General features: G+C 55.6%; 14 protein-coding genes across 14 annotated transcripts; 8 read left to right on the forward strand and 6 right to left on the reverse strand.

Annotated features, from left to right (window-relative positions):
• Positions 1-588: 588 nt before the first annotated feature.
• Positions 589-2,151, forward strand: COL26b_003960 (uncharacterized protein; the record flags this gene model as incomplete). Its single annotated transcript, XM_053176845.1, has 5 exons — positions 589-672; positions 723-822; positions 873-989; positions 1,037-1,321; positions 1,367-2,151. The coding sequence occupies 5 exons, from the start codon at positions 589-591 to the stop codon at positions 2,149-2,151; spliced, it is 1,371 nt and encodes a 456-aa protein (XP_053039167.1).
• Positions 2,152-2,560: 409 nt separating this feature from the next.
• On the reverse strand, positions 2,561-4,175 carry COL26b_003961 (uncharacterized protein; the record flags this gene model as incomplete). Its single annotated transcript, XM_053176846.1, has 6 exons — positions 2,561-2,636; positions 2,685-2,996; positions 3,043-3,349; positions 3,427-3,715; positions 3,777-3,975; positions 4,030-4,175. 6 exons carry the CDS (start codon positions 4,173-4,175, stop codon positions 2,561-2,563), a joined length of 1,329 nt encoding a protein of 442 aa, XP_053039168.1.
• Positions 4,176-4,861: 686 nt separating this feature from the next.
• On the forward strand, positions 4,862-6,705 carry COL26b_003962 (uncharacterized protein; the record flags this gene model as incomplete). Its single annotated transcript, XM_053176847.1, has 3 exons — positions 4,862-4,995; positions 5,305-5,872; positions 5,920-6,705. The coding sequence occupies 3 exons, from the start codon at positions 4,862-4,864 to the stop codon at positions 6,703-6,705; spliced, it is 1,488 nt and encodes a 495-aa protein (XP_053039169.1).
• A 552-nt stretch (positions 6,706-7,257) lies between these two features.
• Positions 7,258-8,193, forward strand: COL26b_003963 (uncharacterized protein; the record flags this gene model as incomplete). The annotated part of the gene is made up of 1 exon (XM_053176848.1): positions 7,258-8,193. One exon carries the CDS (start codon positions 7,258-7,260, stop codon positions 8,191-8,193), a length of 936 nt encoding a protein of 311 aa, XP_053039170.1.
• A 150-nt stretch (positions 8,194-8,343) lies between these two features.
• On the reverse strand, positions 8,344-9,775 carry COL26b_003964 (uncharacterized protein; the record flags this gene model as incomplete). The annotated part of the gene is made up of 2 exons (XM_053176849.1): positions 8,344-9,584; positions 9,634-9,775. The coding sequence occupies 2 exons, from the start codon at positions 9,773-9,775 to the stop codon at positions 8,344-8,346; spliced, it is 1,383 nt and encodes a 460-aa protein (XP_053039171.1).
• Positions 9,776-10,104: 329 nt separating this feature from the next.
• On the forward strand, positions 10,105-10,660 carry COL26b_003965 (uncharacterized protein; the record flags this gene model as incomplete). Its single annotated transcript, XM_053176850.1, has 2 exons — positions 10,105-10,374; positions 10,502-10,660. The coding sequence occupies 2 exons, from the start codon at positions 10,105-10,107 to the stop codon at positions 10,658-10,660; spliced, it is 429 nt and encodes a 142-aa protein (XP_053039172.1).
• Positions 10,661-11,870: 1,210 nt separating this feature from the next.
• Positions 11,871-12,610, forward strand: COL26b_003966 (uncharacterized protein; the record flags this gene model as incomplete). Its single annotated transcript, XM_053176851.1, has 2 exons — positions 11,871-11,918; positions 11,969-12,610. 2 exons carry the CDS (start codon positions 11,871-11,873, stop codon positions 12,608-12,610), a joined length of 690 nt encoding a protein of 229 aa, XP_053039173.1.
• A 91-nt stretch (positions 12,611-12,701) lies between these two features.
• COL26b_003967 (uncharacterized protein) lies at positions 12,702-13,510 on the reverse strand (the record flags this gene model as incomplete). The annotated part of the gene is made up of 2 exons (XM_053176852.1): positions 12,702-13,398; positions 13,446-13,510. The coding sequence occupies 2 exons, from the start codon at positions 13,508-13,510 to the stop codon at positions 12,702-12,704; spliced, it is 762 nt and encodes a 253-aa protein (XP_053039174.1).
• Positions 13,511-15,063: 1,553 nt separating this feature from the next.
• Positions 15,064-16,752, forward strand: COL26b_003968 (uncharacterized protein; the record flags this gene model as incomplete). The annotated part of the gene is made up of 2 exons (XM_053176853.1): positions 15,064-15,614; positions 15,663-16,752. 2 exons carry the CDS (start codon positions 15,064-15,066, stop codon positions 16,750-16,752), a joined length of 1,641 nt encoding a protein of 546 aa, XP_053039175.1.
• Positions 16,753-16,903: 151 nt separating this feature from the next.
• Positions 16,904-18,720, reverse strand: COL26b_003969 (uncharacterized protein; the record flags this gene model as incomplete). Its single annotated transcript, XM_053176854.1, has 2 exons — positions 16,904-18,451; positions 18,499-18,720. The coding sequence occupies 2 exons, from the start codon at positions 18,718-18,720 to the stop codon at positions 16,904-16,906; spliced, it is 1,770 nt and encodes a 589-aa protein (XP_053039176.1).
• A 1,777-nt stretch (positions 18,721-20,497) lies between these two features.
• On the reverse strand, positions 20,498-21,595 carry COL26b_003970 (uncharacterized protein; the record flags this gene model as incomplete). Its single annotated transcript, XM_053176855.1, has 4 exons — positions 20,498-20,563; positions 20,615-21,293; positions 21,342-21,498; positions 21,544-21,595. The coding sequence occupies 4 exons, from the start codon at positions 21,593-21,595 to the stop codon at positions 20,498-20,500; spliced, it is 954 nt and encodes a 317-aa protein (XP_053039177.1).
• A 1,220-nt stretch (positions 21,596-22,815) lies between these two features.
• On the forward strand, positions 22,816-23,988 carry COL26b_003971 (uncharacterized protein; the record flags this gene model as incomplete). Its single annotated transcript, XM_053176856.1, has 4 exons — positions 22,816-22,826; positions 22,890-23,202; positions 23,253-23,720; positions 23,773-23,988. 4 exons carry the CDS (start codon positions 22,816-22,818, stop codon positions 23,986-23,988), a joined length of 1,008 nt encoding a protein of 335 aa, XP_053039178.1.
• A 630-nt stretch (positions 23,989-24,618) lies between these two features.
• COL26b_003972 (uncharacterized protein) lies at positions 24,619-25,146 on the forward strand (the record flags this gene model as incomplete). Its single annotated transcript, XM_053176857.1, has 1 exon — positions 24,619-25,146. One exon carries the CDS (start codon positions 24,619-24,621, stop codon positions 25,144-25,146), a length of 528 nt encoding a protein of 175 aa, XP_053039179.1.
• A 108-nt stretch (positions 25,147-25,254) lies between these two features.
• Positions 25,255-25,585, reverse strand: COL26b_003973 (uncharacterized protein; the record flags this gene model as incomplete). The annotated part of the gene is made up of 2 exons (XM_053176858.1): positions 25,255-25,308; positions 25,403-25,585. 2 exons carry the CDS (start codon positions 25,583-25,585, stop codon positions 25,255-25,257), a joined length of 237 nt encoding a protein of 78 aa, XP_053039180.1.
• Positions 25,586-26,895: the final 1,310 nt, after the last annotated feature.

Here is a 26,895-nt window from a genome sequence, read left to right on the forward strand (position 1 = left end):
AAGCCTCACCTCCGCTAGGAAGCGGCTTGGCATGGATCCCGAAGTGCATCGCTGATGATCTGCAACAGGTGACGGGACAATGCATTGTCATCTTTCTGCGAGACATTCAGCAAAGGCCGGCCTCAATTCCGTTATCGATGTCTTGGAAATTCCTCACAGTGGTGGTAGAAGACTAGTGCGTCCTCCCGCTCAAATCATCTGCCACCATTGAATGTGATCCGTCGTGCCAAGAGAACCTGCACCGCTGGCGGACTGCATTCGTCGAATTATTGATGTGCGTTGCATTACATGAAATGAAGCCAAGATGTTCAGAGTCGAGTACATATATAGTCGAATCATTTGGCCATCACCTTGAGAGGAAATTGGTTCTTGCGACCACCCTGAGGTCCTTGTTGCCCCTCCTTGTCGCGAGAAATTTCTTCGCCCTCTGCATCTTTTCAAATCACACATTCACTGGTCCATGAGCAAATTGCCAAGATGCATACAGCTTCACTTTCTCTTTTCGCGCTGGCAAATGCCGCGTTTGCCGTAGATGTGAAGAACTTCATCTACATCGTCCCCGATGGATATGGGCCGGCATCCCAAACCATGGCTAGGGACTACGTTTCCTTGATGCAGAATGGCCAGAACGAAGGAGCTCCAGTTAGCATACAACTGGCAGCAGATAAGCTGGTAAGAGCGAACCCATTATCACGAATCCCCCTACTAACGACATCATTGAGGTGATTGGGAATGTCCGCACCCAATCCAGCGATAACTTGATCACAGACTCTGCAGCCTCCGGGACTGCCTTTGCCTGCGGCGTGAAGACATACAACTCTGGTAGGTTGAATGAAAATCATCTTCGAGGGGCATAGCCTAACAAGAACCAGCTATTGGTGTCGACCCTGACGGCAAGCCCGTTGGATCCATCCTTGAGGCTGCCAAGTTCGCGGGCATGAAGACCGGCTTGGTCGTTACAAGCACCATCACCCACGCCACCCCTGCAAGTCTGTTCTCCCATCCTTGAGGCAAAGTTCGAGACTAAAAAAATCAGGCTATGCCGCTCATGTTGCTAATCGGGGCTCCTACGAAAAGATTGCGGAGCACGAAATAGGGTACAACCACCCGCTCGGCCCAGTTGTCGACGTTCTGCTTGGAGGAGGTCGATGCTTCTTTAAGCCACAATCAGACTCGACATCCTGCCGCGAAGATGAAATCGATCTCTTTGGGTTTGCCGAGGAGAATGGATACCACATCATGCAGGATCGTCCTGCTTTTGATGCTCTAAACAAGGGTCTTGGCGACATCGGCATCCCCTACATTGGCCTGTTCAACGATGGTAGGATCACCTGATGTTGGTCCTGACGAGGCTGACATTGTCCAGACCACATGATGTACGAGATTGACAGATCTCGTCAACCCGAGAAAGAGCCCTCTCTTCTCGAGATGGTTGAGACCGCTCTCAACTCCCTCACACAAGGTTCCCAAGACGTGGGATACTTTCTGATGATCGAAGCCTCCCGTATCGATCATGCTGGCCACGCCAACGACCCCGCCGCCCACCTCTTCGACACCGTACACTACAACGAGGTTATGGGCTTCGTCCGGGAATGGATCGACAAGCACCCCGACACGATGCTCATGTCAGCCGCGGACCACGAGTGCGGTGGTCTTACGCTAAACGGCTTTAACCCTCTTCCCATGGCCAATGTTAACGCCTCCACTCAAGCTCTCATGAAGGTTTGGGAAGCATACACCGGCTCTGACAAGAAGTCTTTCCTCATCAGCGAGATCTTGCCCGAATATGGTCTTGCCGACGCCAAAGATGCCGAGATCAATACTCTCCTCGAATCGAGCGATCTGAGTTCTGATCTTGGACGGCTGCTCTCTAGCAGGTCTGGTGTTCACTGGTCCACGGGCGGACATACGGCCACGGATGTCACTCTGTACGGCTATGGTGCCGGCGATAACGGTCGTGCAATCAGGGCCGACATGGCTGGTAATTGGGACAACACCCAGCTGCCCAGGTATATCGAGAAGGTCCTTGACATCGATATGAATGAGATCACAACCCTACTCCGGGACAACGGCACTGGCTGGACCGAAGTCAAATCCAAGCTGCGTAAGCGTTTTGATGAGCACATTGACGTTCACAACCATGGTCACTGATGTTTGTGTATGGATGAAGGAGAACCTGTACATTCCAAGTCTCCATTCTGGACAGTAGTCTTGGTTGTTGCCATAATATCTATGCCTGCTACTGCAGCCTTTTGCCATTTTCTACGACAGGTACTAACCCCTTTGCCAAAGCCTACCAACGCCTTCATAATGCTCAACACCTCATCTGCGTCATAACTTCTAACCACGTGCAACGTCTAGTAAGAATACACGTACGGCTCCGAACCATCCTTAGACTTGTGCTTCCCTTGAGCTACTCGCCGGTTGTGCACGAAGTACACCAACTCCTGCAACAGCGCAAACGCCATTCCGACCGAAACCATGATGATCATCGTAAGGAGTCCCCTATCGTAGCTATTGACTCGTCAGATGATGGTAACTCTCTTTAGTGTTCGGGCTCTTACAAAGGAAGATCGTTCGCCCTGAAATATTGAGAACCGACCATTAGACCACTGATGGCGGACATCACCCACATCCTAGTTTTCGTCAGCATCATCATCCATAAGTAGCATATTACAACTTACGCAATAGCAATGCTCCGCTCTCCTGCCTCGCGACAGTTCACCTGCACCCAGGTGTTATGCGCCGGATGGTAGGAAACCGAAAAGGCGTTGATGGCCGTCCACAGTCCCCATCTGGACCATTTCTCAACATGCGGATGAACACTGCGGGCAACCACCAAGATGGTTAAATAGCATATGTGCGCCGTCAAGACGGTCCCTCCTCGTTTGTTCGTTCTGTCGCTCATTGTTGCGAACGCAAAGACGACCACCATGGCAAGAGTGGCACCGACCGCTGCCAGTGCGTTGGCGCTGATCCGATCGAAGCCGAGGGCCCTGCTGCGAGTTAGAAGAGTTCTTTCTTGCGAGATGTAGAACGCACATGATGATTGAAGGAGTATACGTCGTCAATGGTGACCAGGTCGAGAATGCGCAAAACGTGGAGACGTAATGCGGCCACCGCCTGTAGTGGCCGACAGTCTTCCAAACCAGAGCCCAAGGGATTTCAAGACCGTGGATACCATGTCTCTTTACCTGACCGTCAATCTCAAGGCGCTTCTGGAGGATCTCCTGCTGGTTTCTCGAGAATCGGACCAGGCCCGGGCTTCCTATCGGTTTCGGGGTGTCGGGCGAGCCGGGGAGGAGGAAGATGAACATCAAAGCCACCGCAAGAGTAAAAAGACCCTCCACTGAAGCACGATTCTGTTAGTATGCTACCAATCATGCAGGAATCAAGGGCTCTTACACAAAAAAAGCCACTGCCAACCCTTCAAGCCAAGATGACCCTCCATTTTTAGGATGCCCGATGCCAGTAGAGGACTCAAGCCGTTACCACCGAATTGGCCAAACATAAAGATGGCAACGCGCTTGGCCAGCTCTCGCTTCGTATACCATGTTGAAAGCGTGAAAATCGATGCCGGAATGTAGCCCGCCTCCGTGAAGCCGAGCATCAGGCGGATGGCGAGGAAGCCGGCGCGATTCTTGACGAGGACTTGGAGAATTCCGACAAGGCCAAAGAGCAACACCTGAAGGGAGATCCATTTTCGTGGACCGAACTGAGGGTGGAGGCGTGGTTAGTCGCCAAGCATTAGCAATGCAGAAGGCAGTCCGACTCACCCGTTGCAGCAGCAAATTGCATGGTATTTCTAGAACTACAGTGCCCATGAACATGAGCTGGTTCCCCAAGTTGATGGTGTCCTGGCTCACGTCGATATCCTTGGCGAATCCCGCAGTGAGAGCGCTTGCGAGGTTCATACGGTCGAGTTGGAACATAAGGAGTCCGAGGACCAGAAGGGGGAGGACCGTCAGATCGATCCTAGAAGCCAAAGTCAACTAAGCATTTCTTGGAAGGGTCATTATTCCTACTTACTTCCTCTTCGCTCTCTGCTCCTGGCCGGCATCCCATTCTACCTTGTCGTCGGTTGCCGCCACCGACTGATCGGTTGGTGTGTCACACACCATTGCCTTATCCGTCTTCGAGTCCATTTTCCCTAGCTTGTCGACGTTCGTCGCCATCGTAGAAACAGCAGAGGGAACGCATTTTGATCAGGTCCCACAAGCCGGCCATCCAGGTCCTCCTCCAGACTCTCACGATCCCAGTCATTGCCCATGTCATCCCTGCCATCTGCGTCAAGTCCCCCATCTTTCAGCTTATCGCAAACTCGGATTCCAGGGTCCAAGACCTAAATGTTGGCGACTTTGCGAACCTTGATGGCCGTCCCGTTCCGATCTCACCTTATCCACCCGGGTCTGATTCCCCCCCCCCGAAGACGGGACCCCGCCTCGGAGCGACCTCCGTCGAGCCCTCCGGTCCTTTGATGGGGTTTGGTTTGGGACAGCGTTTGCGTCTGCGCATCGCGGGATAACGCCATCGGACGCTAAGATGATCAATCGCACAGAGACGCACCCTCTGCCCGCACATGGCGCCATCTTCGGCCCCCTGTATCCCTGTAAGACTGCCCCGTCAGGCGGTTTGCGACGGCATGATTGGGCGGTCGCAGCTGTCTTCAACAGTAGGACCCCTGCTCTCTGGTCCCTTGGGCCGAACCCACGCTGTCGGGAGACATTTTAAAAAGACTCGCACTGCATGCGCGCGGCGAGGTTTTGGCGCTCTTATCTGTTTGGCTAGATTTGTTGAGATCTTGATCCCCCTCTCTGTCCCTCATCATATCTCTCGTTCTGTCTAGTCGCGTGCGTATGCCATGGGCGCAATCAAGAGAGTCGCAGTCATCGGCGCGGGGCCGGCGGGGGCCATTGCCATTGATGCGCTAGCAAAGGAGAAGGCTTTCGACGTCATTCGTGTGTTTGAGCGCCGGGAGGCGAGCGGCGGGTGCTGGTGAGTACCTAGTTTCTCTCATTGGACCTCCGGGACTTTGTTTGTCGCGCTGCGGGCCAGCTGCCCTCATATCAAGTCGCTTCGAGAGCACCTTGATGGTTGGAGATCCTGGCAAGTAAAGACCAGGGTGCAAGATGCTCGAGACGAGAACCCGGATGGGTATGTTGCTTGGAATCTTTGGCATCGTTCATTCTAGCGTAAACGTGGTTGAAGCATCTCTACCAAGATGAGATGAGACCAGCAGAATGGGACGAACCAGACTGGACGGGACGGGCCATGATGGCGGCACGCATGGACTGACACCCGCAGGATTGGCGACAAGGAAGTGCCACCTCACCTCACCGACTTCACCTCCCTCGCCGACCGCACCGCCGACAGACCCATCCCGGTCCCGGAGTCTTTTCCGGCGCAGACCCCGACACAGAAGACTCCGCGCTTCACCGAGTCCGGCATCTACCCGTACCTCGAGACCAACGTCGACGCAATCCCCATGTCCTTCTCGGACGCTCCCATCTCAGAGGAGCGGACACCCAACTCAATCGCCCTGCACGGCCCTTCAACGCCATTTCGTCACTGGACCGTCATGAGAGATTACGTCCGGCGCATTGTCGACGAGTATGAGGGCTTTGTGTCTTATAACACCACCGTTGAGCTGGCCGAGAAGGTGGGGGATGAGTGGAAAGTTGTCCTGAGAAAGGAGGGCAAAGACTCGGATGAGTGGTGGGTTGAACGGTTCGACGCGGTTGTCGTCGCGACGGGACACTACTGGGTTCCCTACGTCCCCAAGATTGAAGGCCTCGAGGAGTTTGAGAGAGCTCGCCCGGGCAGTGTCATCCACAGCAAACACTACCGCGGAAGGGGAGATTTCTGTGGAAAGGTTCGTCACTCTGTCATCGATGTGCAAACCGTAGCTGACATGCTCAGCGCGTCGTGATTGTCGGCGCCTCCGTCTCAGGAGCCGACATTTCAGTTGACCTCATCAACACAGCAAAGCTCCCCATCTACTCCGTCGTGAACGGGCGCAAGGCCAACCTCTATTTTGGCGACGGCGCCTTTCACCACCCCAAAATATCCCGACAGGCCACAATTTCACGCATCGAGGGTCGGACGGTGCACTTTATAGACGGCACGTCGGTCTCGGACGTCGACAGCATCATCTTCGCGACGGGCTTTACCTGGACGCTGCCCTTCCTGCCATCCGTCGAGGTCCGTAACAACCGCGTAACGGGGCTTTACCAGCACGTCATCTACCACCGCGACCCGACGCTCCTATTCATCGGCGCCGTGGCAGCGGGCCTGACGTTCAAAATCTTTGAGTGGCAAGCCGTCCTGGCGGCGCGCGTGCTTTCCGGAAGGGCGAGACTGCCGCCGGCGGAAGAGCAGGCCAAGTGGGAGGCCGATCGCGTTGCGGAAATGGGTGACAAGTTTCCACTGGTGCACCCGCACTTTGAGGAGTACTTTGAGACTGTGCGGGCGCTGGCGGGCGAGCCCGAGAACGGCGTCGGGAGACGGTTGCCGCCGTTTGATCCCTCATGGTTCCAGGTGTTTCTCGACGGGTTGGAATTGAGGAGGCAAATGTGGGTGAGACTGAATGCGAAGGCACAGGAAGAACTTTTGCAAGCAGGTGGGCTTGGCGCGACAAGCGAAGCGCTCTTGGCAGAGAAGACCCCCCTTGTAACCGCGATAGAAACCCCTCAAGAAGTGGCGTAGACGAATTTCAAGTTCTTCGACTGTGAATAGTTCCAGCGTCAGCCCAAGGATGAGACGCATCGACAACAATCATAACTTACAAAGGAGTTGTTGTGAGAGCGACGACACCTGATACCGCCAACGCGGACCGAACGCATCAGTGAGGCGTGCGCATACCCGATTAGGTCAAGAGGTTCCAAAGGGCTGAAGATCAGCTAATCCTGCCATGTCTTACCCGGACGGCCGGCTCTTGCTGGATCAATCAGAACATTGGAGGCTCGTTTGCGCTGGGCAGTGCTTACATGTGGGCGCCGTCTTACATCAGACGCCTCAGCATCCGCTTAAACACCCAGGTCGGGACTTCTCCGAGAACAGTAATTGGCGCTTATGGAGACGTGCCAGCACATCTCTCGCGGTCAGCGCGTTTTGGCATGTTTTTGTTTCGAGACCTCCCGTGGCTTACGGTGCGTCAGTTATGATGGCCATCAAAAAGGCACATTTCCCGCGCTTCTATCGCGGCAGGACAGGGATGGAGTGAGCGAGTCTCAAGAGTGCACCGCCAAAATCCAGATTATGAGCACGACACCACCCTCGAAGCCGTTGAGGCTCCTGGCGGCCTCACGGCTGGGTCGTCGCATCAAGGAGTTCGACATCAGGGGTATTCTTCAACCACCCCGCCTGATGCCCGAGTTCCTCGCCAGCGACGTGGCTGGTTTCTTCCTCCACGTTGTTCTGGCGACAGACTGGTCGTCTTTCTGGAAAACCAGGCTGTTCCAGGCTTTTCCATTCTCGCAGACGATCGCCGAGACCTTCACCGATTTCTGGAGATCCTTCTGGGACGAGAGGTGGCATACAGAGAACCTGCTGGAAGAGAGGGCGAGGAAGTGGAGCCCTCACCTTTACAAAGCCATGCCGCCGCGCCTTCGAACTTATCGTGAGATCCTCAACCGACAACAAGCCCTGAAGAACTGTTGCGGTGCGCAGTTTCACGGGCTCGATACGCCTGAGGTGGCCAGGAACATGCTGCTGCAAATCGCCATGGCCACGTGCTGGATGTGGGCACTGTTTAAAGACCACATGGCGGTAGTGTGGCTGCTGGCCGAGATTGAGAACAGGGCGCAAGGATATCGACAAAAGATTGAGTTCTCTGTGCCTCCGGTCGTTCGAAAGGGGGAGGGAATCATGCCAGTTGCCAAAGATGAGCGACGACAGCATTGTCTTACCCGCATACAGGAACGGATTGATCGCGGGCAAGGCCTGATTACCAGATTTATGGAGCTGGAACTATGCCCAGTTGAACGGGATGAAGACATCTGGAGTGAGGACGAGTGGCTGGTTGAGAAGGATGGCGAGATACCCGCAGATATGCCCGATGAAGACCGCTTTCTCGTGAATCGCGTCGTTTTCTCGGCCGGTCTGTCATGGTTCATGGTATCGATCAGCTGTGACTTTGCGACGTTCTACCTTTCTGTCCTCCTGTTTCGCCTGAGAAGTCGTGTACTTGGATGAAGTGGAACAAGGGCTGTTCATGTTTGTTATACCCAGGGAAGGCAAATTGCGTATGAGCCATGATAAACTTGTATATTGGGCATTACCTCATTAATACCAATGACTGCGGTATCGCTTGCCATAACGCCGTGCCATGCATGTGTGACCAAATCAGCGCCGTCTTCTGAACCTACTGTTGTACCCCGGTCCTCCTTTTGCGCCGTGGTTTTTCAACTTCAATCTTCGGAAGTTGGTGTGGGCCATTTCGTTCACCTTCCTGACAGCCTTCTTGACCGTTCCCACCTTTTCCGTTTTCTTCGCGTTGCTAGCTTTGGGAGCTGCCGCTTCACAGTCTGAGCCCGATCCCGCGTCGCCAAGCTCATCGAAATCGTCATCAGCTCCATTGGCCTGCGTTTCCGAGACGATCTCGTCGTCTTCATCGCCGCCCTCAACAGGAGCCGACGGTCTCTTGACTTGAGTCGGCTTCATATTGACGCGTCTGGTCGTTCGCTTCTGGCCCTTCTTCTTGAATATCTTCAAAGGCTTCCCGTCCCGTCCCACCTGCTCCTCATCGACACTATCGTACATCCCCTCATCGTCAAAGCCGCCCAGTGGCAGATGCACCTGACTGTCCGCAGCAAGCAAGTCCTCTTTCGGTTTCGGAGGAGCCTTGGGCTGCGGCTCTGCACCTTCAGCTTCTCGCAGAGCCTCCAAATCATCGTCAAGCTGCTCCTCCTCGACTTTCCTGAGACTGGCCACAATGGCGCTGAGGCCGCGCACCATAGGTTTCCGGGGTAAACGCAGCGGTGGGGCGGCGAAGTCGGTGCTTTCGGCGGGAGGTGGCTGGGTGTGTCTCTTGAGAAAAGACGGCGTGCTAAACTGAAGCTTCGAAACTGTTGTCGGAGTCTTTGCATCGACCACCTGGGCCCCTTCCTTGTTTTTAAGCGGCGTCATGAAACTATCCAACATCTGCCTCTTGCTTGTTGACATTGGGGTTCGCCCGAGTTTCTCTTCGTCCATGGGCGTGGCACGCTTTCTCGGCGTCGTCATCGGTCTCGAGTCGGCAGTTGTGTTGAGAGACCCGTTCTTCCTCGACGGTGTGCCAAGTTCTCGTTCGACCATGAGGTCAAACAGTCCAAGAACCCGACCATCGCGCTGCGGCGTTGGGCCGATTGATCTCGGAGCAACAGGGCTGAACAAGGTTTTGGAAATCGAGGGAGTGCTGTTGAGGTTCGCGCCATCGGGTATCGATCTTCTTTTCGAGGGGGTTTCGGCATGTTTGTGTCGTTTGGACGGAGTCGTTACAGGAGCAGTGTTCTCCTTTCTGTTTGCTTTCGGATCTTCTTTTGTGGGCGGTGCAACCTTTCCAGAGAGGATGTCGCGTACTTTGTTGTATTGCTTGTATTTTTGTGCTGCTCAATCGTCAGTATGTGAGCCTTCCTCCGTTCTCGTGAACCATACCAATGTCAGCATTGCGCTTGATGTCATCTCTTCCCGGCTTCTTGCCATCATGGGACTTAGCCCACGAGGTTTCCCAGCTCTTGAGTTCAGCGCGTAGTTTTTGGGATTGCGACTCGTAATCTGCCTTTGTCTGGTTGTCCATGTCGAAGCAATGCTAGCAACCGGTCGTGTACGTCATTGAAGAGGCGTACTTCAAAGTGCATCAGTCTGTTGTGACGAAGTGTGCAGGTACTGTACTGATGTACCAGTGGATTCGCAGTGGAGGGAGAACGCGGTCGAGACGCGACCGCCAAACCACTAAACGCGTCCCGGTATGGCAGATGCGAGCCCCACTTCAAATTCTTATCTTATCGGGACACTGGCCTCAGCTTACTAACAGCTCCTTCGCCTAGCCGCCGTCCATCAGCCATCACCTCGAACACTACATTGCCATCCTTTCTACCGCGTTGGATTGTGCTTTGTGCTACTGGCATGTCCCCCGAAGCAGCGAAGAGCGACAACTCGAGCTCTCGAGATCTTCAGTCCGCTGTTCTGCAAACGACGCTGCAGGAGATCTCATCACGGCCGACGGAACCCGAGCGGGGCGCATCAGCCGACGATTGTTGCGTCATCTGCCTCGACCAAATCACCGAAGGCTGCGAAGCGCAACCCTGCCACCACCGAAACTTCGACTACCTCTGTCTGGTAACATGGCTGGAACAACAAGCAGCATGTCCTCTGTGCAAGACCGAGATCAAAGAAGTCCGTTATGACTTTAGCGACGACCAGAAGCAGTGGAAAACGTTTAAGCCTGCACCGGCGCCGGCGGCTGCCAAAACGGCAGGAAACGCCGCTGCGGCCCAGCAAGAGAGGCGATACTACTCCCAAGTACGACCCAGGCGACCGCGACCGCAGAATGCCCACTCCTCGTATCGAACATTTGTTCCTTCTCAGGATGAGACGATTGCGCGCCGACGAGACGTGTATCGCCGCCAACTGTATTCGCTCCACGTCGGCTCGAACCGAATATCTAGGTACCGAGACCTGACACCACAGATGTTCGCATCTGACTCTGAGTTGGTGTCCCGTGCTCGGACGTTCCTCCGGCGCGAACTTCAGGTGTTCGAGTTCCTGTCCCCAGATAACGATGCGCGCACGCCAGAAGCAGACCCTGTTCGGCGTCGCAGAGCCAACAATGCCGAGTTTCTTTTGGAATACATTGTCGCGATTTTGAAGACCGTGGACATGCAGGGCAGCATGGGCCAGGCGGAGGAGTTGATCCAGGAATTTCTGGGACGTGAGAACACTCGGCTGCTACTCCACGAACTCAGAGCTTGGCTTCGGAGTCCATATACCTCGTTGGAGAATTGGGACCGCGCTGTACAATATCCAGACGTCGTTCCAAAGCGTCGGCGGTCTCAAAGCCCCAGCTCAGAACGTGGCGGCTCAAGCGTGGACGGCATGTACCCTTCACGCTGGAGAAGAGACGACCGACGGAGACATCCGCGGGGGAGTTACGAAGCTCGACGCTCCCGTAATCACGAGAGGTTGAGAGAGGCAACCGAACGCTACTTTGTTGACTAAGAGGTGAAGGTTTAGATGATACCCGAGTTCTTACGCATTGGGGGGGGGGGGGGGGGGTGGTTGCGTCCAGTTCTTTACTTTCAGACAGCAGTCAAGGTGCCTTGCAAATACACGTGATAAACGAAAGGTTGTGGGCAGTTGCTCACGTATGTACTGACCGATTACTCGTATATCGTTGTCGTTGCTCGTCGTAAATCTAGCGAAACTGTCACAGTTCATGTGGAACGATGTCACACTCTAGGTAGAGCACAGTTGCCGTCGGCACCACAGCTCGAGCGGCTTCGAGTCAGGGTCTGCGGCAACAAAGTAAAATGGCCCCCTGGCAAATCCACTGAATCAAGTGCCGAACTATATCGGAATCTAATTCCAACGCCGCCACGGCGGCACCTGGGGCTGAATAATGGCGGGGCAGTCATTGATGAAGAACCGTCCCGCCGGCCAAGAAAAGATTCCGTCCGGAGCGCGCCCCGAAGTGATTGGTAATCAGGTCGGCATCGGCACCTGGCGGAGTCCCGCCCGTATCTGAGCTTAGGCCCGAGGCCGGGTCATCATAAATACCATTTCACGGCCGTCATCCCTGGCTGAATGTTGGTGTGGCCAAGATTTCGACTTATTAAAAGATTTGCATCAGTTTTTGGCGTCATCGAATGAACGCGGCACGGCAAGTGAGCAAAATGGCCAACTTCAACATCAAAGTCATTTCAGACCCAGTCTGCCCCTTTGTAAGCCCCGCCAACCCTCACTTACACACTCACTAGCTAACAAGAGATAGTGCTACCTCGGCAAGGCCCGTCTCAACAGGGCAATTGACCTGTACCAAAAGACCTACCCTGCAGGCAAGGAAGACAAGTTCAACGTCTCATGGCAGGCATACTACCTGGACCCGACGGCGCCCAAGAAGGGCGTCCCCGTCAACGAGCGCATGGCGGCGCGCTTCGGCGCCGACAGGCTTGAGATGATGCACGCGCGCATGAAGAAGCTCGGCGCCGCGGAGGGCTTCAACTTTACGTTTGACGGCAAGGTCGGACACACGCGTGACGCCCACCGCGCGATACAGCTGGCCAAGACCAAGGGCCCCGAGGTTGAGAACGCCGTGGTGACTTCGATCATGAAGAGCTACTTTGAGGAGGGCGGCGACATCACCAGCTGGGACACGATTGTGGACTCTGCCGTCCGGGGTGGACTCGCAAAGGAAGAGGTCAAGAAGTGGCTCGAGGAGGGCAAGGGAGGCGAGGAGGTGGACAGGCAGGTCGAGGATGCGTACCGGATGGGCGTGAGAGGCGTGCCGCACTTTGTCATCAACGACAAGTACGAGATTGGCGGCGCGCAGGATGTTGGTGAGTTTCTGGAGACGCTCGTCGCAGCGAGAGAGGGCGGCAAGGGCGCCAGCGGGCAAGACGGCCTGTCGTGTTAGGACACTCGGCAATTCTGTACAAAACATGTAAAAATAATTTCTGAACTCGCATTGGATATCATGGTCGTAGCCTCGTAAAGTGCCAATCCGTTCACATGTTCAACAGCCCCCCCAAGTCCTTGTCCATCGCGCGCAGCCGCTGCTGCAGCTCGCGCTTCTTCCTGTCGAGGTCGCGCACTAGCTCTTCCTCAGCCCGGTATTCCTCCTCGGTCATCATGTCCTCGTCTTCTTCTTCTTCGTCGTCTTCTGGCTCCTCCTCGTCGCCCATCCAGTGGTCCTTGTTCATCCTCTCCAACGCGGCCTGGTGCTCGGCGACCTTGGCTTCGTAGTATGCTAGCGTGTTCGTCTGGTGTGCATAACGGTTCCTCAGCTGTGGGATTCTCTCCAGAGCTCCGGGCAGTGCGTAAACACCACAGAGCTTCGTCGCTCCCTTCAGCAGGACCTCGACGTCGACGTCGCCGCCCTTGCTAGCTGCCTGACGCTCGCCGCGGCGTAGCTGGTCGTGCAGATCGCCTCCCAAAACGGCAGATACGGCGGTGTGTCTACGAGGCCCGCCGCCGCCACCTCCACGGGTTGCCGGGGGGCCGGTTGTGACCTCACCCGAAGCGACGTTGAAGACGGTCTGGCGGCGGTTGTTGGGCTTCGGGTCTGGGTTCTGGGAGGTGGCGGGAGCTGGGGGAGGTGGAACGGAGAAGAGGGCGCGTTCGTGGGCTTCGGTGTCGCGGATCAGAGAGGTGATGTCGCTGTTGTAGAGCATAGCGTTTGTAAAGATTTTGGGAGGTGGGAATCTGAGGCGCGTCAGTGGGATTCGCGGAAGGAGGGATAGGATGCGTACGGGAGAGAGTCGATGCCTTCGCACGACAGAGCTATTTGCTCCAGGTGAATTGATAGCATAGACATGACGGGAAGTAGTAGGCTATAGCCGCGGTTGTGTGTTGTTTGGAATAGCCAATTCGAAGTTGTCAGCTTTGGGCTCTGTCTTCACTGGTGAGAGTCGAGACCAATGTTTGGTCAACAAACGCACCCCACCAAACAACCAGTCACTGGCGCACGGACCATATCAAGTTCAGCCCGTCAGGTCGTCGGGTTTTTTTTTTGCAGCAGATTTTCTACGGCGGTCAAAATAGGTACCCCTGAAGAGGCCCGGGCGTCGGATTCCATGCTTCGGGGGTACCAGAACAGTCCCAAAATCGATTTCCCAAGTTTCGTCCAGCTTTTGCCATCTCACGATGCTCGACGGCCCCACCCGCGCACTCAGCCCAAGCTGCTCGCGCTGACTTGCGCACAACACATGCGCAGAATTCCATGATGAGACAACTGATGCTGCCGAGACTCCAGGCAGACATTCAGTAACGAGTAATGAGGAACCAGGCTGCAACATATCTGCGTGCAGCCAACGTCGTCTGCGCCTAGGCGGCTCAACCTCATCTCGCCGTTGACTTATTTTGCCTCAAGCCGGCGAGCAACCAAGACACGGCAAGGCTGCGTTTCAGCTCCCACAAAGGCTACATCCATTCTTCGGTGACACCTGTCTTCAAGGTTCTGTGGTAAGCACGGCAAGGCACCGCAATTCCTCAGTCTTTATTCTGGGAGGATGACTCTGCCGGGTTAGGCGTGCCGATAGGCTGAGCGCGCAACGTCAGTTATGACGACAGATGGAGCGTCTCATTGGGTTAATTGGGCACCTGGCTCACCAGCCGAAGCATTTGCGTCTTCTGTACGAACAAGCCCCAACCGAGATGGCCTCAATACCGCCTCAAGACACCAACATATGCACCTCAGACACGGGGCATACGGCCTTTCCGTTCGCAACCACAGCCCGTCACTCGCAATTGGCCTCTTGTCGGTGCACAAGACAATCTCGGAGCCTCGCAGCCATGCCTATCCTCGTCCCCTGCACTGCCCAGATCTGACTGCATGCCTCGTACTTGCACCCAACAAGGCACCTTTGGCGATCAAGAGCTACCTACCCACGCTACCTTACCAGATGCGTTAGCGACGGGGCAGGCAGCGGCAGCGGGTGGCGCCCCCAGACCCCCCTCCGGGTCCTACCACATCATCGCTAGCTGCTGACCATGGCACCTCATTGGTGCGCGCCCCGGTCGAGTGACCAGCCAAAGGGCGGCGCCGTCGATAATCCCCAGCAAAGGCGGCCAGCTCAGCCCTGCACCTGCATCGTCTCTTTTTTGGAAGCTGGCCTTCTTTCCCCAGTCTGCCGCCAGGTGCTAGGATCTCGGGCTTGGTGGTTGGTGTTTACTGGTGTCTCACCCGGCGTGCCCTCCATCTCCTACTGCCCATGGGGAATATAATGCCGCGTGAGCACCCGTCCTTCGTCTTCTGCGAATGACACAAACCCCATACGGTGGACCGGTCACTTGATCACATACCCTTTCTGCCAATTTCTGTTAAACCCTTGCTCTGCTATAAATTCCTCCTGCGCGGGTCTCGTCGTCATGGGTGGGGGAATCTTTTGCATCCCATGGTTGGGAGAGAAGTTGTCTGCTAGGCACAAGGCACGACACCAGAAACGCGACGAGTTGCTCAAAGAGAGGATGGGTTCGACAAAGTTCTTGGGCTCCCAGGTCGGCGGGAGCTCCGTCATCAACTACTCCTACACGGACTTTCCCTGGAAGCTGCTGGCCTACGACATCTACTACTTCTTTCGATACATTTGGGCCCTTCCATGGATCGTCTGGCCAATTACCCCATCCGACTCTGGCGCCCTTGACGAGCTGGCCTTTACGAGGCAGAACCTCTTCTGCGTCGGCATGCATCTCCTGCTATGTGTGCTACAGATCGGCTTCATTCTGGCACTCCCCATGACCATCTTTTTCCCCTTGTGGATCGACATCCTTGCGTTGGGTGTCTTCTTCACCGTCAACTATCTCCTCTGTCTCTGCCTAAACGGCCCAACTCTCACATACACGTCGGATCCCAAGTACGCTCCAGAGCTGCCTGAGCATGCTCACGAGCAATGGATCTTTTTGAACGGCGTCGCCGTTGGGTAAGTGATCCACCAACCAATCTGCAAACGGCGGCTAACCAGATGCAGCGACCACTGGATGAAGAACAACCTCAACCGTCTGGCCCTCACCTTTAAGCGCCCCATTCTCGGCATCCACAACCAAACCTCCGGCATCCTGTTCGACGTCGTCGAGTGCCTGATCCAGCGGAATCTCGGCTACGCCACCTACGACGTACGGATGTGCTATCGTATCGTCAAAGAGACGCTGTACAATCCAAAGTACTCCAAGGTGGTTTTTATTCTGCACTCCCAGGGCGGCATCGAAGGCGGTCTCGTCCTCGACTGGCTTCTCCAGGAGCTGCCCCAGGATCTTCTTGCCAAGCTTGAGGTCTACACCTTTGGTAACGCTGCGAACCACTTCAACAACCCCCATCGCCACGTCGCGTCCCAGAACCTGGCGCAACGTAACCCGGCCGCCATGACTTTGACCACGACCACGATGGCTCAGATCGAACCGAACGGAAGCCCCATATCTCCGGTGACGACTGGTCTTCGGCGACGAGCTTCGGGCACCCCCAACGGCACCGAAAACGGACACGCTCGTACACCGACCTTGTCCAAGGAATCCTCGTCCCTGTCGTCTTCCCGATCATCCACCGCCGCCCTCGACCGTGCCATCGGCCACGTCGAACACTACGCCCACTCGACCGACTTCGTAGCGATCTGGGGCGTTTTGCACTTTTGCACCTCTCTGACCGCAGACCACAGCATGCCGCGTTTCATCGGGCGTTTGTTTGTGAGGGCTTCGGAGCGTGGAGGTCACCAGTTTTGCCAGCACTACCTGGACGGCATGTTTCCTCTGGAGAAGGACGCAGAGACGGGGCAATACATTGGCGCCGCGGACACAAACGAGTTTATGGAGAGTGAGATCCAGGTCGGGAGGCAGGGAGATGCGGGGCAGAACGCCCGTGAGGCCTTTGAGGTGTCTTACCTGGGCCGAGACTTTGCTAACGAGGTCGAGTTCCACGGAGAGCGCCTCAAAGGCCGCAACAGGAAGAGGACAGTCAGGGTCAAGGATCTCTCGAGACTGTGGCTCTACCGTAACGGCGCCAGCCCCCCTGAGCTGCCGCCATTCGTGACGTCGGAGAATGGCATCGTTAGAAACAGCACGCTGTAGGACGGTTTCATTGACAGTTGGCAGCATACATTGGAGTTTGGTCTTGATGACGCGGTTCGTATAGAATGATACCCTTTCACTTGGTTTAGTTTGGCAGCGCTTCATTACTACAGAACTGGGTATAAACAATAGAAAAATCAATCTTCAATACTCAAACAACCAACGGCCCCTTGTGATCCCCAAAGAGAACGTCATGCCACTTGGTGTCTCCCTTCTGGCATAAGCCGTCCCAGCTGATTGACGCATATGTCTGGTTCGATCCGTCAAAAATCATGGCCGTCTTTTCGTCATCGTCTAAAGCCCAGTACACCATCTCATTTCCGCCGTCTTCTCGCAACGGCAGCCTTGTCAAGGGCGTAAGCTTGCTGTTGGAGTGCAGCGCTTTGGTGACGAGTTGTCGAAGATGAGGATAGTACCAAGTCATGTTCCACCAGTGTTCCAGTCGCCATGGTTTGAGACCAAAGACGTAGGCGTTGTGATGGATACCAACGGGCGTGTTGCCGAAGAAGAAGTCGGTGTACAGAGGCACCTTTCCCCAACTCGAGCCGAGTCCAGGCAGGGGTCCTTCGGAGCCTTTCAGTTCTGGCGGGATGCCCTTGACCCTGACGCCGCCGGTCACGCCAGACTTTTCCGACTCCTTTTTCACCATCTCGGTGTCGTCGAGCCTGACGAAGAAGCCATCGTCTTCCGAGGAGCATGTTGGTGGGATTGTGGCAAACTCATAGTCTAGCCCAATACCGAACTCAAACTTCTTCCCCTCCAGTGCACTGTTTGCGATGTCCCGGACATGGCGAGGCAAATCTCTCGGCTGGTCGTGGGATGCGGTTCCGTTCCACGTCGAAGCCAGACCTCTTATCCAGTACCGCCACATCTCCTGGTCTCCAATGACTTCAGCGAAGAGGGCCTGGTCACTCCATAGCTGCCGACCGCCCATGGCAGCCTTGTCAACCTTTTCCTTGGCGTTTTGCAGCGCTCCTCTCAAGGCGCCGATGGTGCCCATGATCATCCCGCTGTTTACGCATCGAGGCCGGATCTTTTTGTACTTCCTAGCGGAGTCGAATACATACGGGAGGATCTCGTCGGTCCCCTCGCCGTAGAAATCCGCGGGCAGGGGGGAATCCGGCCAATACTCATACCGGGGGTTAGACCCTGATTCCCAGTCCGGTTGGCAGTCTTTCGCGGTGGTGACAACAATGTTCTGCTTGGGAGACTGGATCGGGAAACCCTCTTTGAAGCCATGCTCTGCCCACTGCTTCTTCACGCGGGCATCTGCGTCGCTGTTGAGGCGGTGGAAACGTTCGATGAGAACTGACGGAGGAAGCTGGAACCAAATGTCGTAGGCATCGACGAGAAGGACCAGGTCGTTCTCGTTCAGGCTATCGTCTTTCTCGTAGAGGGCATCAATGACAGCGAGCAGAGACTCCAACTTGGCAATGTGCGAGCCTGCAAAGTGCCAGTCGGGCCTGTTGAACTCTCCGTTCCAGTTGAGAAGGGTGGGCAAGGGATAGCCAAGCGCCACGGCAGACATGGTGGTTTTGCAAAGGTTGATATTCGGCCCATCGGCGGGCATGAACAGCCTCAACCGTCGAGAGCCGCCGGTGTCTACATGGGCGGGTGCTTTGAGACTTTCCAGCTGCGCCGTGGAGATGACTCTTTTCGAGTCGAACACACTGACGAGGTATACGGCCTCTGATGGGAACTGTGCAGCGTTAGCAGGGGTATCTCTTACAAAGAGGACAAACACACCAGACTCGTCAGAAGAGCTGCCGTGACACACATTAGGATGCCGATTGGTAGGACAACCTTCAACAAAGAAGCACGCGCTCGAGCGAACCGCGGCGCCCTGCGACGGCCATGCTGAGTCTCTGCGTCCAGAGAGATGGAGGGCCACGCAGTCTTGGGTTCTGAGCCTGTGATCCAGCCAAAAACCCGAGAGTCTCGCATCATGGCGCCGGTGTTGACAAACATCGTGGTGAATCGTCGGCCGCAGATGCAAATCCCCCAATTTCAGTTATCCTGGTGGAAGTAAGTATTTCACGGGCCGCACGCGACAGCTCAATGACGACGACTTCATCAACTGCCGTCAGCAATCGCTGGTTCTCGTCGTCGTATGTAATTGCGACCGGCCCATTCCCGTCCCTATCATTCGGCAGACCCTCCCCACGTGGTGGGTTCGATTCGCCCGCACAGTGCCCCCGCGAACCGCTCATCCATGCTTGGCGGTTGCTTCAGGCTGCACGTGGTGGACGGGTATCGTTTCAATTGACCGTCTGCCTTGTTGCAGGGGATGCGATCCCTTGTGAGTTGTTTTTCTTTTTGAACGAGGCCGTGTCTCGCTCTCGGCTGCGGGCGTGCCGTGCGAGTGCGTGCTCTTGAACCTTGAGTCTAGCACCATCCGAAACCGAAGCCATCTGCCTCGATTGATGATGGCGCCGAAAAGCAAGACATCGTTTGACGAGGTTCGGACATTTTTGGGGTTTGCATGCCTAGGTAAGTTTTATCTAAATGGCACTTCATTTCGATCCTGTCGCTAATTGATGCCTTGTTCATAGGGCTGGCCAACACCATCCTCCCGGCCATTATATACGCCGCCAACTACCTCATCATCCCGTACCCCCGAGCCGTCGTCACGCTCATCGAGCTTCTGCCTTGTGTCGCGGTGAAGCTGTCGCTCCCCTTCGTCATCCACCGCTTACCATGCCGAATACGGCCTCTCGTCGTCGCCGCATGCTGGCTCGTTGCCAAAAAGGTCGCCGATGACACGCCGCCGAATGTGCTACCGCCGGTGCGGATTGCCATGTCGGTGCTAGCGTCCGTGTCGGCGTCCGTGATGGAGGTGTCCTGTCTCGGGATGGTCGGGCATTCCGGCGTGCACGCGCTTGCGGGGTGGGGCTTCGGGACCGGCGCCGGGATGGTCAGCAACGCCGTGTGGCCGTTTGTTCTGGCGCACAAAGCGGGCAAGGTCCTGAGAAGCGCGACGGGAGGGGTTTTCTATCTTGTTGCGTTATTGGTGCTTGCGCACTTTGCAATCTTGCAGCAGAACCTAACAAAATGGGCCGGCAGACAGGATAGGGATCGCGCAGAGAGGCAATCGTGTTTGGAAGCTGGTCAGCATAGGCGAAGGTCTGGCTCGCTTTCGATGAGGGCTAATGTGCAGATTATTCTTGGCCTGGCGAGATCGGATATGCTGCCACTCTTCGCAGCATCTTTGTTACTTTTCCTGCAGCAGGGGGTCGCGAGGACATTAGACGGATCTGTCTTTGGGACCTTTTCCCGCTTTACGGCGACTTACGGCGTGTCCATCCACCTCGGGACGTTGCTGGCTCGTTCTTCAGTCACCTTTTACCCTCTTCGAAATCTCAGGGCACCTCTGGCTATTTTGACTGCGGCCTCCATACTCGCCTTCTTCAACGCCGTCTTTCTTGTGTCGACGAATCTCTCGTTTGCACTTGCCTTTGCGACGGGCCTGTCGAGCGGGTTGGTGTACATTAACGTTTTGGTGAGAATTATGGAAGAGACTCGAGACGCCAACGACAGAGAGTTTAGTATGTGCATCGTCACTGCTGGCGATGCGGGAGGTGTGGTCGTCGGGAGTCTCTTCGGGGCTTTCCTGGAGCTCGAAATGTGCAGTTATCTCTTGAGCGGGAGGCGGTGGTGCCACAGGGCAAAGTAATTATTTGATATATGTACATGCCGAAATAGTAACCCCAGGCCGATGAGTTCGGTTCATCACTTTCAACACAACTTAAAGCTGATCCAACATCTTCTCGGCAGCATAGTCGACGTTTGTTCCAAAGTTCTTGGCTTGAGTCTAGGCATTGGTCAGTACGATTACCCCCGAAAACGCATGCAGGCAACTTACCTGGACATAAACAGCCCCGTCCTCGACGACAACCTCGCCGTACGTCGCATACGACATCTTGTCCACAATGCGAAAGTGAATCTCCCCCTTGTCGACGGCCTCGTTGAAACTCTCCCTCAAAAGGTCGTCCTTGTCGAACTTTTGGTATCCCATCTGGTACACCAAGCCCTCAAAGTACATCCGCGTGAAATTGCCCAGGTTACTTTCCCAGTCATCCCTGACCTCGCTCTTCTTCTTCTTGCTCTCCTCCATGATCTTGGCAAAGTTGGTCTCGAAGTTGGGCACGAGGACGATGTCGGGCTTCTCGAGCATGTCGCCCAGCTTCTTGCGGGTCTCCTCGATCTTCTCGTCGTACTCCTGCCTGACCGAGGTGCGCGCGGCGTAGCTCATGGCCGCTTCGGCCCCGGGGGCGGGCGGGGCCTCGTTGAGAGCCTTCAGCAGACCCTGTGAGTCAATGGCGTAGTCGACGTTGGTGCCGAGGTTGCCCTCGGAGAAGACGAGAGCCAGCTTGCCGTCTTTGACCGTCACGCCGCAGTACGAGACCCGCTTGTCCTTGGGACGGTCATCGAGGTCGATGATGAGGGATCGGGTATGGCAGATTGAGTTGATCTCGTTCTTACCTTCCTCGCCGTAGTTCTCTGTATAAGACTTGAGGTTGTAGATGGCGGATGTAATGTACCTACTGAGTGTTAGTAGGCGATGCATGATTCGACCGCTGGCAACTCACTGAGCTATACAGCTGCCGAGAGACTGCTTGGCGTAGCCATCACCGGCGTACGGGTAGAGCTCGTTCGGGTTGATGTCGTTCAACGTCCACTCGGCGCCAAGGACGTCCGAAAGCTGCTTCTGGAGGTCTTCTTTCTTGCTCTCCCAGTCATCGCGGACTTGTCTGTTAGCGGTGCGATTTGAAGCTGGGAACCATCACATACTGTTCTTGCGGAGTGCCAAAGGCAGTTTCTCAGCAGCGGGAAGACGAGACATTTTCAGATTTGTTTTCTTGATGAGCCGGATCAGATGAGCGAGTTGCTGCTGTATGTACCAGAACGGCGGTGATGAAGCGGCCTTTTATCCCGACATTCCCGCTCTCGTTGTCAACAATCGAGGTCTAGCTCAAGGCATTCCATCTCCTCTCTCAATCAGCCTCTTTTTTCAGCTCTCTGATGATCATTTCTCCAACATTGATCTTGGCCCGTTAACGGCCGCCGCAAGCTCCGCGATACAGTTCTCACCCTAGCCTGGGCGGCCGAGTTAAGCTGCTTTGAACCTAGATCTCGCCCTACCCCTTTGACAGGCACGCGAGCAGTCAGCCTAGCGACCCGCCTCGTGGTTTAGTCGCTGCGAAATTCCCGCGGTCTTTTCCACATGTGGACATGATGAAGGTGAAGTTTGCTGGTGGCGCAGAGGCTAAAGGCAGCTTCAGGGGTTCAAGTACAGGGCGCACCCAGCTGTGGGGGTGGTTGAGTGCGCTAATTGTGCTGAAGTCTTCAGGCAGCAAAGTTGGCGACTTCATCAACACACGACACGAAAATGACCACATCCAAGTGACGAAGATATTTGCGTCGCATCGTGACCTGGTCACGGGACAGATCGATTTTCTCCGTGGTTCGAAGTGTGAGTCAGTGACATCATTCCGGCTCTGCTCACTGCATGTCGGACCGGACCGCGGCGATGGTACGAACGCTCAGCTCAGGCCCGTAAAGGCCCGCGGCCCCGGCTTGGCCCGGTTCAGGTACCGGGGGTGTTGTCGAAGAGTTGAAACCCGGTGCAACCTGCTTTGACACCGAAAATGGCCCTCAAAATGGCATGTTCGCAGCAACGCACCATTCCCCGCGCGAGTCCCCACCCGCTGATCGCCGATGGTCAGGCTGCCTTGATCATGCAATCTGGTCCAGCCATGGCAGTTGCAGAACGCTTCGACGGTTTCTTGTGTATCATTTTGCGTCGGCTCCGCCTCGTTGCCTGGCAGGAGACCTGACGCCACGCCTTCAGCTGGGTCTGTCCGCTCATCTTGGCGTCTGGGGTGGATTGTGGACTGACACGAGATGGTGAACCCCTGTCATTGCGAAGTCTCGAGAAGTCAATATCAACCGTCGACAACTCGCCTTTGAGCAGAGAAGAGAGACTCTTGTCATCATCAGAACATTCATAACACACAAGCATATTCGTTGCATACAAACATTGACAACACTACGCTATTCAGTATGTCTAGTTTGTGAGTATCCCGCGATGCCCTCTCAGGACCCACCCGCAACCGAGCGACTAACACGATCTGCAGACCACTCAAGGCCAAGGTTGCCATCCGCGACCACTGGACAAGCGAGGAGAGCCAGCTCCAAAAGGCACTCAAGGAGCTGAAGAACATCCTCGGCCTTGATATCGATGTCGAACCAGACTGGCAACTTTTGCTGGCCGAATTGGACACCGTCTACTCTGACAAGGGCGATTTGGTTGCCGCCGTGGCCGGCACTGTTGAGACCTGGACCAAGGCCGCGACAGAGCTCCTCGACGACGACAAGAACGCGGACTGGACCGAGAGCCTGCTGGAGAAGCTCAAGGTGACATATGTCAACCTCCGTCTCTTTGTCGAGGTAAGCTAAAATTTACCGTTTCCATCGATTATCGAGTCTAACACGACCAGGTTTCCCGCGACGACCAGGCATCGTCAACATGGTCCGACGAGCGGGGCGGCTTCATCATTGCCCTGCCGAGACGCCAGCTCAACCACCCCGCAGAGCTCTTCCCCCTCTTCCAGGGCGAGATCAAGGAGTGCTTCTCCGACAAGCACCACCTCCCGCCGTCATACACCATTTCCCCGCGGATGTCGGGCGACGAGTGGGCCGACGTGGGGTTGGACGTGCGGGCTGGCCACCTCTCTCTGAACGACAGAGAGACCTCTGCAAAGACGACGACGGGGCCGGACATCCTCCCCCGCGCGGATTCTCTGCCCCGCCCCGACGATCTGCTCAGCAAACCCCCTTATCACCTGTTCGTGTACGCCCGCAGCGCGCACGAGATCGAGGTGCAGTGCAGCCACAGCGGTACTCTCAAGTTCTTGTCCGAGTACTTTAAGAAGTGGCGCCGCGTGAACCACCAGCTCAGCACAAAGGTATGCCCATCAACTTATATTTGGAAGACGGCTGCTAACATACTTTGCAAAGCCCCCCGCGGTCGAGGTCAAGCTCCACCAGTGCGCCTTTGGTCTTGGCGCCATCATCGACCGGCTGGTGCTGGTCGCCGAGAACAGGAGCGGCACCTTCACCGTCACGCCAACGATCGTGCTCTCCCTCGTCGAGGGCGTCCTCGGATACAAGCAGGTATACGCTGACGCACACTCCTGGACGTACCGGAGGGATGTTGAGCTCAGATCTTTGTGATGATGTGTGATGATTTTTATGTTTTTGGAGTTCGGACGGAAAAGGGGCAAGATGACTGTAACTCTCTTGCGGAAAGGGACATTTTATGGTTTAATGATTGTAGGCTTGTAGACGAGTCAGGATCGGCTCCTTTGGACATCCGGCCGAGTATGTATGGTTAATAAGGATGAAGGCTTTTCGTTTTGCATGAGATCAGATGATGGGACGAGTTGCTGTGTCTGGACTCCGAAACTCCGCTCCCCCGCGGACCTGGTCCCTGTTTTTTTCGGGGTCTTGCCACCGGCCGCTGCCGGAGCACGGACATCCACAGTCTCGGTGCTCTCGGCCACGGCATCGGAGCCGGCGGGTCGGCGTAAAGAAGCATGGCGCAGTCACCTCGTCCCGTTTCTCACCCTGCGAAAGAACCTTGTCGTAATTACTTGTGTATTTTGGCTTTCATGCGCTCTATCTGCCATCATCCGTTCTTTGGATGACCTCTCAGCCTCTCCCAGGCTTCGCCTCAGCGGAAACTATGTGTGGTGTTGGGTGCTGTATATTTGGTGCTTGGCCTGCCTTGCCAGCCAGCGATTACTGCAACTTCCTAACCCACAAAAGACTGGTGAACCATTCCGCTAGACGTACAACCACAAAATGCACTTCGACCCAGAAGCCTACGACCTGAAATGCCACCAAATGACCGACGAAGTCCTCCTGGCCAGAAGAGCACACTATGTCCGCCAGCTAGCGAGCGGCTCGACGGGGGCCGCGCTGCACACCGCCGCGGGCGCCGCCACGGCCGGTCTGACCTGGCTGATGGTCCCGTACGACGCGGCCCGCATCCGCAACGCGCGGAGGAAGCGGCGGATCCTCGAGAAGCACGCCGTCGAGCGCGGGCTCACGGTCAAGACGAAACGCGGAGACGTGCTGATCCCGATGGCCCTGGGCGTGACGCTCGGCGCCGTCGCGTTCGAGGGGGCCGAGATGTGCGCGGATGCCGTGGTGGCGGACACGGGGGGTTCGAAAGAGGTTGTCAAGGGGGTCGCTCATCTCGGGCTCGACGCGGGCGTGGCTGCGGTTGAGCAGGCGCATGCCAAGAACGAGAAGACTAGGTCCGAGACGAGGTGGAAGTGGAAACGTGGGCGGCGCGAAGCTTCCCTCGGTGAGAAGTCGGAAAAGTAGGGCGACGGCAGCTCTTGCTAACCCGGTTGGGTGGCAATCCGAAGCATTGCCGTCGTCGTCATCTTGCGCAGCGTGTGCGTGGTTGACTCGTACAAAGTAGTCGTAGAATTAATCATGAACATTGCGATCCTCAAGAGATGTCTTCAGTGGTCCGCGATTCGCCTGGTTTGAGTGTTAACTCGGTGGACGCAACGGCAAACCAACAAAAATAACCTACGATGCAGCCTCATCGGGCAGAGCGGCGGCAACACCACACAAAACCGCAGATTGTGGGCACGAGAACGACGGTGAGGGCGGCGACGAAGCATCCGACCTTGAGGCGCTCGGCCTGCCTCAGCCGCTGCCTCTCCTTCTCCTCCTCCTCTTCGTCGTCGATGATGGCCCACTCATTCTCCTTGCTGTAAATCATGGGATGCCTGCTTGCTTTGGGCTTGTACATGGTGGGCGTCGTTATTTGCTTGGTATTGATGGAAAGGTTCGTTGTTGCTTTTTTGTTGCGATTTTGAAAAGTCGGTGGGAAGTGAAGAGAGAAGAATTAAAGAAAAAGGTTGTCCTTTGCAGAAATAAGGGTTTTCGCCTTATCGAAGTCACTTCTCACACCTAGATGCAACGGCCCGAAAATTGCAGATGTAAACAGAAAGGGCCCGATCGGTGAGATCCATTTTCATGTGGGCCACCCGGCCTGAACGCCTCTTTGATGGAGACGTTTCAAGGATCAATGTGTCACTTTTTTTTTAGCGATAAGACGAGAAGCAGGTGGGAGAGGCTGGTGACCAATCCAAGGGGGCGGCGGACATGCTTCGCGCAATCTTCACCGACCGCAGTCGAGGGCTCGGAAAAGGGGGGCGGCATGGCCTTGTCGCGTGTTGGCGAGATTGGCGTTGATTGGGCCGAAATAGGAGTCATCAAGACCTTGAGGATTATCTGAGGCGATACACACGTGTATCAGGGACGAATGACAATCAGACCACGGGCCGCGAGTTGCGAATCGCATGTGGCTGAATGGAGCTCTCGACGGAGCCCACCCACCACCGTGCGTTCAGTGGTTCAGAGGCGTTCCGTTGGGAGCTTGAGCGAAAAAAAAAAATCATTCAGCCCTGGAATGAGAGAGCTTTGAGTCAATCTAAAGTGGGCTGTCGCCGAGGCGATGTGGGACCCTGGATCGACCAGGATGCCTTAGGGTGGACAGGCATTTGCAGGGCCGGGATCGTCAGGGCTAGTCTCGGTAGTGGCCATTCTTGACCGAGTCACCGAGCCTCACCGAGGTGACTGCACCTCATTCACCTTGGTGTCACCACCAGCGTTCGATGCCACAGTGGAGGGCAAGAGCATTCTGGGTCCTTGCGTCCACAAAAAAGTCAGTATAAACGACCACACCGCTCGGCAAGAGTGTCCCGACTTATGAACTCAGCAATGATTCTACCTTCGACTCTTGCCTCTGGCAGACTCGAAGCTGAAAGCGACGTCTGACGGTCAGCACTTGTGCGTCCACGGGAGGATGAGTTCCCCAACAGTAGCCCAATCTGACTGGACCCTTCAGTTACATGAAGCACAAAGTCGCCACGTGCATCCATCTAGATGCGGATCTTCGTTGACCTTGCTCCACGATCTGTCATAGCCCCAGACCGCTCGATTTGACAGCTCGACATGGCTGCACGGCGTTTCTCAATGGCCGTCTTACATCGATGAAAATGCATAGGCCTATGAGATATATCTTGTCAAGACATGTTCCGAGACATGCCAGCTGGA

This window comes from Colletotrichum chrysophilum (assembly GCF_026319265.1).
Source record: "Colletotrichum chrysophilum strain AFK26 chromosome Unknown scaffold_23, whole genome shotgun sequence".
Lineage (NCBI taxonomy): Eukaryota > Fungi > Ascomycota > Sordariomycetes > Glomerellales > Glomerellaceae > Colletotrichum > Colletotrichum chrysophilum.